A 17,447-nucleotide genomic window follows, 5' to 3' on the forward strand; every position below is an offset into this window, starting at 1 on the left:
GACATTTTGACCATCACTGTATCTATAATGGGACAAGGTTCTTGTGCCACCAGCTTGCTGCTGTGGACAGGCGATTCTAATCTCAACACAATTTACATTTGCAATGATAATCTTATCTTCATGTGATGTAAATTCAACATAATGAGAGGTTAACAAAGTAGCCTCTGCCATGGCGTTCTTTATTTACCTCCCACCCACAAACAGAGCAGAGCTTTCTGCACGCACCTGTATTGTGACATTGAAAGAGACAATAAGCCTAACCAAATTATTTTTCCTTCAGAGATATGGCTACAGGTTTTAATTCAGTGAATTGTAGCCAGTAACTATAATACTGTATAATAAAAATGACACAGTTGTCTGTTCCTGGGAACAGTAATGTCTTGACACTAAAATGGTATCTCTCCTGACATTCTAATCCAAAGAGTTTTGTAGACTGAATGTAATTATTAACTTCACTCATTCTCTGTTCTCTTGATAACTGCAGATCATCTGAGAGGATGATTGTTGTGGCACTCCCGGGGGAATGCATCCCCAACTGATTAGCCATTGTTGTCCATCATGTCAGGCATGGAATTATGTGCATAACAGTAAAGTTGACCACCAGAACTGCTCTGCCCTCAGGAAAGAAAACAGCAAAATGTTGAACTCCAGACAAGATCCAGATCATCTGTTGATGACTTAAGTTCCTCTCAAGAGTCCGTAACACACCTTTACAATAAAATGATATACCACAGCCTTGTTACTGAAATGGTACGACTCTACTGATACCATGAGGAGTAAACAACCTGATGAGGACATACTATACACATAGACTAACTCAAAGGAGACTCAGTGTGTGGCTGGAAGTGGGCAGGATAGTCACAGAGTGACTGCCAAAGCAAAGCAAGGCTTGTATTACAGGGATCCCAGGATATCAGACACCAGGCGGCTTGTGCTCCCTCCAGGCAGGGCAGAGTCTGGCAGCTGGCCCGAAGCCCAGATAGCTATAATCAGCTCCATTACCTGTAGCACCGACTCCCATTTAGGAGCCCTCATAGTGGAACCATGGCTATACTGCGAGGATTCAGAACGCTGTGGAATTTATGAAAGGTACAAATAGCACGCAGTTGCACATGCTATAGTTACACCTGCTGCAGAAACATAGATTGTACACACAGGAGCACTTTCGTAGCTGCACGCCACACTAGCGTATAGTGAATGGGGAGAGATTTTCTGGGCATTATGTGTCTTGGCACAAGGCATTTGTTTTATCTTCTCCCTCAGTGAAAGGAAAGATTAAGAATATACTCTGCTCTGTTTAAGGGGAAAATCAGCTGTCTTCTGACAAGTACATTGTAGCCCGCAGTTTTCTGTCCAGAATACAAAGAGACATTTATCACTGCAGCTGGGGTAAGGGAGGAAGAGAAAGAGGGGGGGGGGGGTCTCCTGTGCTGCGGCAATGTGCATTTATTTTAACCCCTATTACTTCCTTTCTGTGGGAAAACACTATACCTCCATCCTCTTTAATCCATTTGAGATTTCCTACGTTCTATTTTTGTTTCATTTGACTGTCTTTGCCGATGCCTTTGTCATCTCCATCCTGGTTTTTATCTTGGTTCTCATCACCTTGTTTCGCATGACAACATTACAACTCAGATGGAGGATGTAGAAGGAATATGTTAAGTTATGTCGTCCTCCTCAGTTGTGGCAACAAAAGGTTACTACCTCAGGCATACTGCTATAATATTTCCATATTTTGCTCTTCTCATGTATATTCAGCAAGAATGATTTATTCTCTTAACATTTTATTGCAGTTGAAATGCAGATTTTTTTTTCTCACAGAGACCTTGCATATACTGTAAAACACAGCATGACAGAACTTGTGCTTTGGATTTCTACTCAGCAGAACTTTAACAGAGGTTAAAGAGAAGTCATCCAAACCACGTCTATCATTACTATCTTTCATTCACCAATTAGTGTTAGTGTTACCCTTGCTGTCCCCTAGATGACCTTGCAGAGATGAGCTCACTATGTTGTAATTCAACATTTTGAGTAGGTCTCAATAGTGGGAGGCTGCTAGTGACCCAGATTATAAACTATTGATGAGAGAGTGAAGGCATAGTAACAGAGAAGAGGGACCCGCAGAGGTTTATGTGGACCCAGGGAGACCATCCCTGACCTTTTCTTGGCCACCAGTCTCTGGATTTTGTCTCTCAACACGTCTTTATTTTCAAGAGCCTCACAGACTTTTATGTAAACCTGTGAGCTCATTTTTCTCTCATTCAGTGAATTAGCATGCATGGCAAAACATATTGCTTCTGAGCATAACATGATTATCTTAGATTCAATTAAGTTATTGAATTGATCAGAATTGTCAGAATTGTAATCTGAGCACCACCTAGATCACCAGTCATTCTGAATCGCTGTGCCATACTCACTGTAGTCATATTTCTGTCTGTTCATGTGTGGAAAAGGTCAACGGCTGAACAGGAAGCAGAGTGGTGTTTCTACATTTGGCGTGGCTGGCGGTGGTGGATAATCAAATTAAAGTACATTCATCAACATTAAAAACATTATTCACAAAGGCCTGCTGTTTTTGTATTGCACTACTAATAAGATGTTTCCTTTAGGCTATCACAAATCTTTCTGGGCATTAACCTAATTATCATATCACATTAACATATTATGTAAAATCAAGTTAATGTGAACCATGTAAATACTACAGTAACTGTAGCATTAATCTGGTTATTTACAAAATTAGGTTTATAGCATATAAAAAAATACTTATGCTACATTCCAGGAGGCTCTGTTGTTGTTCCTTTCATGTACATTTGACTGAGAGACACAATTCACTCAATAGATGCATCTTGACAGCCAAATGTGACTTTTCAAACCCCGTCGTCCCCTACCTCCTTAAAGGCGAGGATAAAAGGTAATGGGAGAGGTCGGCTGTTAAGTTTTATGGCAGACAGGAAAGTCTCTGAATGGCTCTTTTTAATGATGTGCCTGTTCTCATGCAGTCCTCGTTAAAGATGAGGCCAGAATGCATGCGGAGGACAGGGAGGGAACTGTGGCCAGACTGCGCACTACCCCCAACATCTAGGATCTGCAGTGGGGGTCTCGGGCTCTTTTGTGTGTTCTCTAGCACATCATAGAAACCCTGTGTTCCTTCTGTATTCAGCTCACATTAGCATCAGAAAATAAATAAAGCAAGCAATCAGGCCGTGACCTCTTATATCCACAGTGCTTCCTATCCCCCCCCTCCACCCCCCAACCCGCCCTCCTCCTCCTCTTCCTTCACCGCACTCTACATACAGTAGGTTTAACTAGCTTGGATTTGAAAATGAATGTCAAGATTGGTGTTTGGCTGTACCACGGGGCAGGTTGTTCCTCAGCTGTCTCCAGAGAAAAGGAATTCAAGAATCTAGAGGAGCGAGGGAATTGGATCTTTGACACCTGTCACTTCCACTCTGCTGCACCTTGCTCCCTTGCCACACATAAGGACTTTTCATGTCACAGCTCAGCATGTTATCATGAGTGGGCACAGGGCCTGAGAAATCCAATTACTACCACTGTGTCAGACCCCTGCCATCATCCTTATGTATGCTATAGTCATGTTCCTCAAATCAGAAAAGATGTGCCTATTAGTTCCTTCTCCTTTCCTTTCTCCATTTCAATCTGTGTGTCTTAGATACAAGCTGTAGCTCTTCTCATGGACTTGCTCACTGCTGACAATCCCCTATATAGTGTAGCACTGGCTGGTGGGTGGCTAATGCTACACACATTGGTTCTGACTGTCTGATATTAAGTGGTATCATGGTGCAGGCCTCACTGTGGTGAATAATGGAGAACCTGGGAGAGAATCAAAATGCCTTCCAGATGCCAAACAGAATGGCCTTTGTGACAGGGAAATATATAGTGTTAGAAAGGCCTCCATCTTACTTTTCCTCTGCGCAGTAGGTGTAAATCTAATGCATCTTCACACAGCATGGGCCTCGCTGTTTTTTCCTTGTTTCTTTTATTTGCTGCTCGTTCCTGAGTGACATTGCCAGTCTGGTTCAGTAGGAAACAAGGGGACTGTCTTTTCAAACCATGATCCGTGTCCCGGTTGGCCCACCCCCTCTTATTGTATATATCTCTGCATGCTGAGCTTAACCTGCCCCTCATACTTCATACCACCACAATCACCATGTTACAGTGTCCTACTTCCAGAGGTTGTTAAAATTGTCAGGGAAAGGGACAAGTGGAATTTCTTTTTCAAATGAAGAAAAAAAAAATAGACGAAAGAGAGAAATGAGAGAAAGTAAGAACCATGCTGGTGCTTTTGCGACAAGATAAAATGGAATATAAAACGCATAGTCCTGCCTGACACAAAGTGAACATGACTGAATGAGAAGGCACATTATATTAATTATGTAAGGCCACTCTTTTGAGGCAAAGCTGAAGCACAGAGAGGGAAAGGAAATCCTAAGATATTGGTATGTTGCCCCAGTGTGCCGTCTCCAGTTATTTGAACATAGACACATTGACAGACGTTGAAGTATTGTGTTTATTTCATACAGCTAATAGAAATATCACTTGAGAGAAGGAAAAAAATATTCAAAAAGGAAAAACTATGAGAAATGTCTCTTGATGGCAAGTATGTGAGGATAAAATGATTTCTTATTATTTATGGATTATGCATTATAGATTGTTCAAAACCATTAAATCACAAATTAATTTCCCCAAACATGATCATCTGTGTTTTCTGACTACAGGGAAGAATACATGGGTTTACAAATAGAAATCCTGGTGACAGTGAACCATATTTAATTGGCTTCCTAATTGTTTGGAATTCTTATTTATTATCCATACAAAGACTCCACTGTTTTCTCCATCATTAGGTGTTAGGCGTTAGTTTCTCTGACATTTTGTATTTTCTCTCATTCCCATTAGAATTGCTGAAACCCTTACAGTTGCAGAATAGTGATTTATTTTAGTCGATAACACACCCATAGATTGAATTTAGGAATGTCTACTTGTCACTCATGGTTTAGGAATTAGATAAATTGACCTGAGCAACTCACTTCACATAAGCACTGTTTTTTTCTCACAGTTTTTTCATCAGTGATCTTGCCACCATCCCCGATCCAAAACTCTTTTCCTCTTTATCCCCACTCCCTTTATAGCTTTCATCTACCCCCCACAACCCCATTCACAGATGTAATTTAAGAGTCTGTTTCTGTCCCCCTTGCTTCTCTCAGACTCAAGGGTTTAGGAGCAAATTAGCTTGCTAGCTCGGTCAAGCTTAAACACAGAAATGCTGCATTTGTTCCAGTGTATTTAAAGATGTCCTCTGCCGATGCATTGTGGAGGAAACGAGCCAAGCAGACAGAGGCAGGCGGTTTGGCTGGCTGGCATGGCGGAGTGGGCAGGTCTGCACCTGGGACGCCAGCAGCCTGCTGTGCTGAGTTTTGGGAGCGCATTGTACTATTGTTGTGGGCCTGCAGTGCCAGAACACAGGTTAATTTGAAGCCCATCATTAGAAGGGCAATTTGGAAGCTGGGAATTGACAAGGGTGACATTTGCTGTGTCATTATGGTGAAGCAGATCACAGTACAACACAATACTTGAACTACTACCTTGATCAAATACTAATACAAAGCTGGAAAGTTAGTAGTAGGTGCTGAATTAAATTTAGCACCTGCTACTTATTGTTGTTTTTGTTTTGACATTTACTATCCCAGACCATTTTATATCTGTGTCTCACAGATAGTAACTGCACACCATGAAACCCCAATTCAAACTAATGAATTCAGTCAAATAAAATTGCCATTCTCTCCCATTTGTCTTTTGAATGATTCCTCCCTGCATGATGTTTCACCACAATGTCCTATTTTAACTGGAAATACATCAAATTATGTGATGATCTCAAGTTACAGTCTCATTCTGACTTTAATTGCATTATTTTTTTATTCTGTGTCTTCAATATTTTGGGATAATTATCTCTTTAAAACAACTCAAAAATGAATTTCATCAGATGAAATTCATTACAGAATTACATGCCTGATTAGTTTGTCTCAGAAATGTTATATATGGTCACAGAATTATCTAATTTATTGAAATTATTTCTGGTTCCTCTGACAGTAATATGATGCTCACCATTATCTCATAGCAGAAGGAAGCACAGATATATTAGAAGTTCTTTGAACAAAGTACACTTAATGACCTCCTCCCATCATCATAACACATTGGCTCAAAAAAATATATGTTATTACCAATACCATTTACTCAGTGGTTTTTGGTCATTTATGTAGATATGTCTTGACATCTCATGCCAACATTACATTTGAAATAAAAGTGTAACTTGAACAAAATTGTAACCCAAATGCTTCATTTTTGATAGTTACACAGCATACAACAACCAGCTGCATAGCCATATCACTGTAAAATAACTTCAAATGCTCTCTTTGTGGACAGAATGGTACAAAAATTATGCAGGCAACAATATATGTAGTTTGCTCAGCATAGTGGAATCACACCTGAACAGAATCTGTTTATTTCCATCAACATGATCTGTATTACAGTGTCCAATAAGGGAGGAATGGTTTCTCTCCAAAGTCTCTGCATGTTGCTTCATTGGCAGTGTGGTTGAACAGTTGAGTTCTGTTCAGGCAGATATGATACCCATCCAAGGACGCCTTCCCAGAGGCTTCCTGGTATCTTGTGGACTCATACATGTGTTGTAATGGTACTGTTGCGTATTTGGAACCTCTTTTAACCTCCTTTTTTTCTGTTTGACCCAGCTTAGCCCCTTATCAGTCATATTTGTCTGTCTAGGTTAAATCAGTTCAGAGTTTTTTGAGAGAGCTAACAAGGTCATGTAATGTATGAACATCATAGCATGAATTATGGTTTTTGGCTGGTCTAAAAAACCTACAGATCACACAGTCATCGTTCAAGGAACATCATTCTAGGAACAATTGTTCCTAGAGGTGGAAAAGACTACTGCTGAGGCATTGCGACCTCTAGGTGACACAGATGGTAGGAGCAGGGCACAATAAGGTGAGAGAATCCTCTCAGCAAAATAGTATTTGTTGCCAGGGCAATGAAACCAGCCCACCCACGTATGTCATCATGACAAGCAGCTCGCATCGTTTCCACTACATCAAGCAGTCCATTGGCTAGTGGTCCTGGTTTTGAGCAAAACAGAGCTCTGCGATGACATAGTGATTTATAAAACAGCATAGCGATTGCTTTTTTTCCTCCCGCTGCTGTTACACAGCTGTTAAACAGATGCTGTTTGTACCAATTTAGAAGCTAGTGCATTGTTTGTCAACACCAGTTTGGAAATTCATTCTTTATACCAGGACCTGCTATAGAATGCTCACGCTGGGCTGGACGGGCCAGCAGCGAGGGAGGGAGCAGAGACAGTGGAAGAAAATATTTGCTGAATGTGCCTTGAACTGTTGTAATCTTTTAAAACAATGACAAGTGCATGTATAGAATAGCAAGTGTAAGACTAGCGCAAAATTAAGTTAACGTGACATTTTGTATTAGCTTTTGGGAGGACACAGGCAGGCATGGTGGAAGTGACAAGCTGTCAGACACTCTCTCCAGTGCTGGATGGATTAGACAGTGAATCCGTCCATTCTTGATAAATTGACTGGTACTAATGCTCAGAAATAGAACGAGGGCCACATGAACCCCTGGCTTCACCAGCCGTATGACAGTACTAACAAGGCCACCCAGTGAGTCTAATTTCCTTTAAAATTAATATTTGACTGTAGAAGTGTAGAAGGAATTCTGGTCAGATGAGGCAGAAATGAGAGGAAGAGATTTTTAGGTGAAGGATTTATTTAATTACACCAATGTACGTGAGACAGAAGTACTGATGAGATGAAAGAGGACAGAAGGAGGAGAAGCATAAAGGATGGGCCTTTGCAGAGAGCTGCAAGGGATGAATCGGGGGGTGTCGTGGGGGGGGGGGGTAGCTTGATGTGACTGAACCAGATGCTGTGGGGAGAAGGAGAGGACTCTGTGCTCTGCAGAGAAGGATGGCTTGCGTGGCGCAGTAAGGGTGCCCCTCTACTGTTTGTAAAAACAAGACCATCACACTCCATCTTGCCGCTCCCGCAGGAGCCAGGCCTCCAGGCTGATTTATGGCCCTCAGACTGAATTGGCTGGCTGGGATGACAGCAGTGCTTGGACTCTCCCTAGTGAGTAGTGTAGGAGGCTGCTTGGCCAAGCCTCAGCCTCAGCTGGCCATAGAATTGTCCTCTACTGTAGTTAGGGCAGGCTAGATGTTAAGCCCCATCCCCAGTGTTAGGATCAGGCAGGGACAAGCCTGTTAGGTCTCCAGCATGCATTGGATTCAGAGCACCAACCAACCACAGACATCCACCCTCTATTCTGCTGGTGCCATATTTTCTGAATTTTCCTCCCATGTGATACTTCCATCAGCTTCTGCATCACAGGCTCCATCAAGACCCTGTAGTAACAATTTAGATTTAATCAATCTTTGCCATGTGACTGCCAGGATGGAAAATTAATATGGAGAGCAATTAGAAAACAGCCATTTCACTGTCAAAGATACGATGGAATACCAAGATGAGAGCAGAAAGTGGATGGCATTTAGCTGTAAAGCAGTCCTTCTGTACTCCACTCAGACATGGCAGGGAGTGTTGGCTCCAAGGCTGTCCTCAAAACCGGTCAGCAGGACTGCGGTCACATTAATTTCACTTTCTGAAGATTTAATACTTTAGAATTTTACACCAGTCCAAAGCACCAATGGAAAGAGACACAAAGCATATTGACAGAGCTGCTGTTTTCTCCCTCAATCACCGGAGTTGAGTAATTGGCTTTTCACAGGCTATATTTGATAGCTTTGTCACAGCATTTTGATGGGGTTTAATATCAAAGACAGTGAGCAAGAACAGGGAAGTAGGGGAAATCAAAGGGAATCATTAAAGTCTATGCAGGCCACAAGTAAAGTGTATATCAAGGTTTAAATTGCTCTAAATGATTTCCTTTCATAACAGCTACATCACAGTAACATCTACATTACACTGTCTGGCTGTCTGTTCAGGAATATCTATTTTCATATGACAAACAGAATCAGGACATTTATTGTTACCACTACAACAAAAATGTGAGCATACAGAGGAAATACAAAAAAGTAGTTTAAGTCAAAAGTGGCAGACATTCTTTATAAAATGATTTATCATACCACACTGCTGTTCCATATTCGTTTTAGGGTTTATCATGCTGTGAAACCAAACTGACTGAATTGTGTCATACTGCAAGTCCCCATCGTCTTGTGGCTCCAGTTATACTAAGATATACAGAATGAAGAGTTTGTCACCTGAATCTGGGTTCACATCGACTCAACCCCATGTCTGGCCCTCCAATCTGGCCCTGTGTTTCTTGTGCCTGCTTACACACATTTTATAGGATTACATCATTGTTTTCAACCTTGAGGCTGTGTGCACTACTTTGGGAAGGAAAAGCGCCTGTGTTTTCCAAGCAAGGCTCCATGTGTTAGCCAAACATGACACGAAATAGTTGGCAAAAGCTCAGGGATTTTTTGGGGGGAGTTGCTTCTTTCAGTGAACACATCTCTTCCCTTGTGTGTCAGGGGATTTTAGTCTTTTGCTGATTCCTCATTTTTGCTACATTAGCAACAAACAAATAGCACCTCCAGCTGTATAAAATGAAGGGATCATTATATACGGTGCACAGGGGTAAATTGAGCAATGAGCTTGTCAGGTTGTGGGATCCCCATGCTGAAGCAGAAGATCTGTATGCCATAACTTGAAGTTAAGACACCTTCATCTGATTGAGGGAAAGAGACGGAATTGAATCTGCTGCTGGCAGACTGCAGATACTAGATGAAATGGCAGGGGACGTGTGGGTTTTCTCCCCTCGCTGATGCAAAGTGGTGCTATTCCAGGTAACTACAAACAGCAAAACATGGCCAGCACTATCAGGAGAATTTTGCTTTTGCATTTGAAGTGTCAATATTTATTATTTTCCAATGCATGCACATCAGTACCTGCATATTCAAAGTGCTCTCCAGTGCTTATGCCAGTCTTTGGACCTTAATTCAGCATTAAAGTGCAGTATGTCTGATTTGATAGCAGCGCTGTGCTACTTGACATATTTGATACATGGATTTTTTTGCCTCCACTACTATTAGACTGTTTGTATTTTCAATGTGGACTACTAAAAAACACAAGCAGCCTCCCTCCCTCCCCCTCCAATGGAGCTCCTTCAGTAATTAATAGGTATTAAATAGTGGATAGGAAATGTTCCAAATGACATCCTGCTCTGTACTGTACTTTAAGTCTGTTCCTGGAACTGATTGGCAAGCTTATTTTCCTGATGACTTTGAATACACATTCACAGCAGGAGGTGCTTTTACTCTCTTCTATTCTGTACTTGTTGACTTCCAAACCTGCAACAAAGGCCATTAATTCATCTCTTACCATCACAGTTTGCTCTTCTTTTTTTTTTTTGGAATAGGAGGAGATTGTGTTTTGTTGGAGGTTGATGGCCTGCCACTTTTTTATTTAAATTTTGTCTCTTCCATTCTTTGTGGGTCTTTTAGAGCAACATCTGCGTTTTATGAAGCTCTAAGCAGGCAGGATGTGTGAGTGTTAATGGCACTTGGCTTTCCTGACAATGTCATTTGCAACCCAGTTGCTCTCCCAAAGACCCCTAAAGGAAAGGAGCAAAAAAACAGTTTTCACTGCATATGCATGCACTGCTAAGTAGTGAGCATACAACTTGTGTATATTTCTTTGTGCCTCAAGGCTTTTCATGCTTTAGAAAATGCTTCGGGCTATAGAGAAAAGCACAAGAGGAAATTGCATTCATTAACAAGATGCTTGTAAATCTTTAATCAGTGGAGAAAAAGATCTACTTTGTCAAACATGTCAAACAAGATTTTGGGAGAAATTTCAGATGACTAAATATAGAGCTGAAGTCTAGCATACAACCATATGTGTAGGCTACAAGATTGAAATATATATTACAATTTTACATTACATATTACATATTATACAGTTGTTCATTGCCTGCACTTACTGAAACATAATCTTTTCAAATATAGACTCCCCCCCAAAAAACGACAGAATAATTTCACCAAGTGCCCCGAAACAACATGTTCAGGAGCCCTCTGGAACCATCGATTTGTCACATCATAAAACATATTTATTTTTTAACAGTGATTTGTAATGGTTTTGGAAGGCACACACAAATAACCAATAACTCCCAATAGGGGCGTCAGATCAGAAAACAGTTCTACAGTATGTGTCCTTGTGTAGTTAAAGGACCAACAAAATATGTTGTCATTTAAATCATTTGTCATTGGAGGAAAAATATACTATGCATTGCATAGGCTATTAATATCTGTCAAAGAAAAGGCAGCAAAGGACTAAATTCAAAATACAGTTAAAGACAAAGCAAAAGGATTAAAAAAGAACATGGGGTTTGAAACGGCTTTTAAAAATACCATGGCAGTGGACAATCTAATCTAGGTGTGTAGGCATGTTTTTGTGTGTGTGTGTGTGTGTGTGTGTGTGTGTGTGTGTGTGTGTGTGTGTGTGTGTGTGCGTGTGTTTTATTATTCATCGCCCTCCATTATGTTCCTAGTACCTGGTAAAGACTTTCTGTTGTGATTACATTATTACATTCTGATTGGATCCCTTTTCTTTTCAACAAAACCCCCAGCTTCATGCCTTTTGTCTCCTTGATTGCCTCCGGTGCAGTTTCTTGGACCAATCAGCATTCATGCAAATGTATATATATATACATATATATATATATATATATATATATATATATGTTTGCAACTAGTGAAAAATATACTTATTTCTCTTATTTCTCTTAGTCTTGGTTTTTAGCTTTATGAAAAGATTTTTATGCTACGCTTTCAATAAAATTACCTATTCTTGCTGCAGTATGGATGATGGATATAATAGTATATGTTATAATTTAATATTTTTACAATGAACAAAATTCTGTAAGATGTTAACTTGAGTGTTTTGAGATCACAACACAGTCCCTTGTGAGCAAGGAGATGTCTGAATCTGCATTTACTGGGGAGAATGCCATGTCTGTGTGTGTGTGTGTGTGTGTGTGTGTGTGTGTGTGTGTGTGTGTCTGTGTGAATGTTCGTGTGTATCTAGACACACATATGATCAAAGGAAACTAATTCTGTGCTGCCACTGTCTCACTTTGGGGCATTCATGTGGACTTTGGTCACTAATGATCTGCATTCTTGGTGCTGGTGTTCATGTTTTCTGCCTACAGGCAAGATGATTATTCCAGAACTTCAATTCCCATATTTGGATTCAAACAGCCCATGATACCCTTTACTCATTTATTCAGTCATTTAGTCACTGTGTTATCTGTCAGTCTCATCAGATTATACTTTATGAGAGACAGCTCTGGCATATCTGCCCCTGAAAACCCTGTCTCCAATCTTTAAATATCGATCCCCAGGGCCTAAGCAGAGGTGCCTCTCATGAGTGCAGGAAAGAAGGGAGAAAAACAGATCATTAGTGATTTTAATTAGGTGATCTGTCAAGCTGCGATTGCCAGATGTAAGCGTATGCATTTGGGTCGATGGCAATCCCTCTCACAATCCCCTCTTGTCACCTTGGGCCTCTGGAATGGAGGATGCTCTTGCTCAGATAGAGGGAAGCAGTCGGGGAGCTCAGAAATGTGTCATTGCATATGTCTGTGGCAGGTCCTTTCATAAGACTGGAGCTGGTAGAAAGAACACTACAGCACAGCGGAATAGAGGGTTTTTGGAAAACGAATTGTTATGTTTTCTGGCGCTCAATCATTTTGAAAGTCTTTAAGAACGTCTTATTATTATGATCAACATTTTTCATCAAATCTACAGAGGAGAATGAATGTATGCATTCTTAATATTTCAAGCATCAAATTATAGCATTTCAGTTCGAGGACGAGGGCATGGCACTTTTTTTGTTATTTTAATGATGCAAAACTGTTTTGAAAGTCCTTCCCTCAAACACAACAAAAGACCGAAAGAGTGCAGTTATACAGACTCAGAAAAATCTTTTTTTCACTCCAGTGTTAAACATCATTACATATTTATAACTCGGCGCCAGATGACAGAGGCAGAGAGGGAGAGAGAGATGAACCAGGCAGGCAACAACACCGCAACTCGTCTGGTGTCTCTCTCTCTGTGAGATATCTGATTGCACTGTTTAAACCTGCCTTTCATCAAGTGTTGCTACAGAAAACTTAATTATACAAGAGCTGCAAATGGACTTTTGATTTAAAATTCCATAATTTAATTGGCGTATTAGAAGAGCCCCAAACATTCAGCTATAGTTAGCAGTTAGCAATGTTAACGGGACTGCAGCAGATGCAGGAATGAAGTGCAAGTGAAAGCAAATCATTCTGAAATCTTTGGTTGTTTTAATAGTAACAAGTTTCAGCATTGTTTTTAATTTATTTACTCTATTCATTCATGACTGATTTGGCATACTTAGAAGGTGAAAATAAAGTTGGTTTAACAGACAAATCTAAAAAATCAGGTTTTCTGTGTTTTTTCACCCACAGATCCCGGTGAAGGCTTTCACTGCCAGGACGAGTGTCGCATCCTAGGCCACTCTGACCGCTGTTGGATGCCTCGTGTCTCTATCCCGGCACGTGCCAAATCACCTGAGCATGCCCGCAACGTCATCGCTTTGTCTATTGAGGCCACCACAGTGGATGTGCCCCACTATGAGGATGGCACCACCAAGAGGACTTTTGCCACCTTCGGCAAGGATGGGCCTGAGGACGTGGAACGGGGAGAGATTAAGGGAAAGCGGACTCAGGAGTCTCAGGTGTGTAGCCCCAAGGCCAATGGAGGGGCTGTCCGTGAAGCTGGCAACGGGCGCGAGGCAGCCAGCCCCATTACGTCCCCTGTGCACCTGAAGAGCCCAGTGTCCAAGCCATCATCTGCCTACAACACACTGAAATGCCGCGACGCAGAACGAATCGCCAACCACAGCCTGCTGCGGCAGCCGGAGGGGAAGGACAGTGAGCCGGCTGTCAGGGAGATCAACACGCTTCTCCACGATGGCCGAGACAAGGAATCCCCCAGCAGCAAGCGCCTGAAGGACATTGTGCTTTAGCGAGCTTCTCTATGACACACACCAACATGCTTACACACATACAGTGTAAACTCACCTATATATACCCCGCAATAGCTGTGTGTACACAGAAGAAAGTAAGGCTGTGGAAGTAGAGAGACACACCCATTTGCAGTATACAATATTCAAGAACCAGCTTGGGCTGACGATGATGAACTGTAGTATGCTGCAGCTAGTTGTGTGCTCATGCAGAGGTAGTGGATGTGGCTTTGTTGTAGTCGCAGTACTTTCTCCTTGTTTGCTTTTTGTTCAGTTTTCTTTCTATCAGTCTGCAATGAGTGGACAGGCAGGTTACTGTTGACTGCATGGACATGGCCAGTGGAGGTCTCCAGCCCTTGCGCCAAAGCAGGACACTACGTGTTTGGACACCTGAGGTGCCAGTTCATAAGTACAGTTATGCCTTTTAAACTACTTTTGTATCACAAACTGATATTTGCCTTCTTTGGTTTTGCAGTTTGTTCTAGCTGCCAAAATCGCTCTGTGTTCCTTTGTATAGTGAGCTCCGTCAATGTAATAAACGACAACAGACATACACAGGATTCATCTAAAAATATCCTCAATTTACTCCTTCAACAATTTTCAGTGCATTCAGGAGAAGGAAAGGGAGGCCTCTCAGTCTCATCTGCCCCTCTCCCTGACTAATAAGAGAAACTTTCTCTGCATATCCCTGAGGACATCCTAGTGTCATCAGACTGTGAGGTCTTTACAGTATTTATATTTTATCACGGATGGAGCTAAATGAACTCTCGCTATCTGCCCAGCCGCTCTGAACACTGGAAGTGGGACAGACAGATCCTTGTGTTCAAATTGAGTTGTATGAAAAAAGACTTACTGCTTTTGAAATCTCCTGTGCCCAACCTTGATTGTAGCCAGTGGAGCACAAATTAGAACTTTGTGCTCTGGTCTTGTACTTTTTTTGACTTTTGACTATGGGGCTAGGATAGAAGGGATCGTCACTCATGTCTTGCTATGTGAAACTCTGTATAGGGTTTACTATTATCATTTTTAATAACCTGTTGTTATGTGACAATCCCTTTAATGTTTTGTTTCAAGAGAAAAAAACAAATAAACATTGGTGTTCAACTGAAGCTACAGTAGCGTTTGTTACACAAACACAAAAATGAAAAAAAACATATATGCCAAAATATATTTTATAAATAATTTAAAAATGTATAATGAGAATATTTAATGATGTGTAGTTATTTTATGAGTAAGTTATACTTGAAATTAACTTGCTTTTGTTCATTTGTCCTTTGCTTTTATATTGAACCTGATTTGTTTTTTATTTTCAAAATGAACTTGGATTATTTTTTTGTTTACTGTGTGACCCCTGGCAACTGTTGACTTGCAGTCTACCTTGTTGTAAAGAGTTTCTTATTGGTCAGTTCTTGTGCCATCAAGTTTCTGTGTGGGCTACTAGAAAATGTAAAAAGACAAAAAAAAAATACAACAAAAAAAGCGATTTCAGCACCAACATTAGTGTGTCAGTTCAATGAGCTTAGAGTGAGATAGCAAAAGAAACCAAAAAAGATGCAAACAAAACCTTAAAGATTGCAGGATGTTGCTTAATCTTAGTATCTAAGGAGGAGAAAGGATGGCTCCGAGTGTTTTTCAAGCTGGTAACAGGGTTTCACCTATATTATCTGTCTAACGAGTCAGCTTTCCTTTTGGGCCCAATCAAGTTTAAACAAGACTTTTTCAGCTTCAGCTGAGGGTACTCGGACATGGAGACTAGCTTTGCTCAGCACTGCTGATACACTGTGCCATCTGTGTTCAGTTAATCTCAAAGATAAGGTTGAGACCAGAGTGGTATAAACAGGGCTCTCCCCTCCTACGAGCACCACACAACAGACTGGGTGGAATCGTGTTTGAATGAACTAAGGTCTTGGGAGAACCGTGTTGCACATCAGCAATGTGGTTTTATGTTGCTTTGCAGTAAACTATGTACAATGTGGAAAATATGAATGAAAATGGACAAATTGCATACAACAAACTAGATCTTGTAGCTGAATGTTTTGCTGGTCTCACCCATGGCTTCTGGCAACATGAAAATCGGAATAATCACTGAATGTATACAGCAGCTTATAATTAAACTATTAAATGTTCTCTGCTTTGTTTCCTTGTCTTTACTCAACATAAGTCTGTTTTAAAGTCTAACTAAAATTTGAATTCTCCTCACTTTTTGTGTGAGGAAGTATACACTATAATGGTACTGCAGCTATTGTGCATATTTTTACATTTTTCATAAGAGAGAAAGACATTTTTGACTATCTGCTGGAAACAACGTCTATGGCTGTTTCCCTTGGCAACACTTAACTGACATCTGAGGACTGGCTTTCGCACCATGAACTTCTGTGGTCTGCTACTGAGTGGAGCATGTCATAGCCCTCTATAGCCTACAAACATTAATACAAAAGCAAGCTCACATAGCATCATGCATTTTAGCAATTTAAACAGTCTGTTCTTTTACAGCATTTAACATCATGCTAATAAGTTTGTATTCCACTCGGAAAGTGGAAGTAAGCAAGCAAGGCTAACTAGCTTCCACTGGGAAAATGGAAGCTAGTTAGCCTAGCTTAACTAACTTTGGCAGTGATTCGCAGTATATGTTGCTTTGTGTTTATTTTATTTTAACACCTGCTGAGTCATCGACAGCTTCTGCACACTCAGTGTGTGTCCCACATCATACAAAAGAAAAAGGTATAGCGCGTATCAGCTGCTTTTTCATGGGTACAGTTGATGGCAAATGAGTAGTCTGTCAAAACTCACAGCAACAGGTAGTCCTGTAACCTCAGCACTCAGTACCAAGTGATTTTAATCATGATACGGAGTAACTATGTGTGGAATCACTGAGTAAAATTGAGTAAGCAACTGCTAACAATGTCAAGCCTCCCAGCCGGTTAACTACCTGTGTGACTGTAAGAACTGAAGTGATATTAAAAGCTATTTTTTGTTATTTTTAGTGCCCTCCCACACAGAGTACATACACTACAAGTACTAACATTGTTAGTCAGACCCAAAAATCCCTCCCCTCTAAGAGAACACTACTGAAGGGGGGTGATTTCACTGCAGAAGAAGAAAAAAAAAAACCTAGATTTCCACATTTCGGTCATTTAAATTTTGACCAAATAAGTGCAAAAGTCAAATCAAACTCCAAGGACATATAGCTATACCAATGTCTTAGCAAAAATAAATTTTAATTTTAGTCTGACATCAACAATTGAGTTTAATTTGCTTTGAAATGACAATTAATTAACTTAGATAATCTATAAGCCAACCAATGATGTGAGTGTGTGCTATGCATTGAGTTTT

The 17,447-nt window shown here is 40.7% G+C and overlaps 1 protein-coding gene across 4 annotated transcripts in view; it reads left to right on the top strand.

The window, feature by feature from the left end:
* The window catches only part of pcdh19 (protocadherin 19), a 54,280-nt gene extending 38,040 nt beyond the window's left edge, over positions 1-16,240 (top strand). For all 4 annotated transcript variants that reach the window (XM_042419812.1, XM_042419814.1, XM_042419813.1 and 1 more), the window contains exon 5: positions 13,558-16,240. In XM_042419812.1, coding sequence (XP_042275746.1) covers positions 13,558-14,117 — 560 coding nt within the window. In that variant the 3' untranslated portion in view covers positions 14,118-16,240. The remainder of the gene's footprint in view (positions 1-13,557) is intronic.
* Positions 16,241-17,447: the final 1,207 nt, after the last annotated feature.

This window comes from Thunnus maccoyii, chromosome 8, assembly GCF_910596095.1.
Source record: "Thunnus maccoyii chromosome 8, fThuMac1.1, whole genome shotgun sequence".
In the NCBI taxonomy this organism is placed as follows: domain Eukaryota; kingdom Metazoa; phylum Chordata; class Actinopteri; order Scombriformes; family Scombridae; genus Thunnus; species Thunnus maccoyii.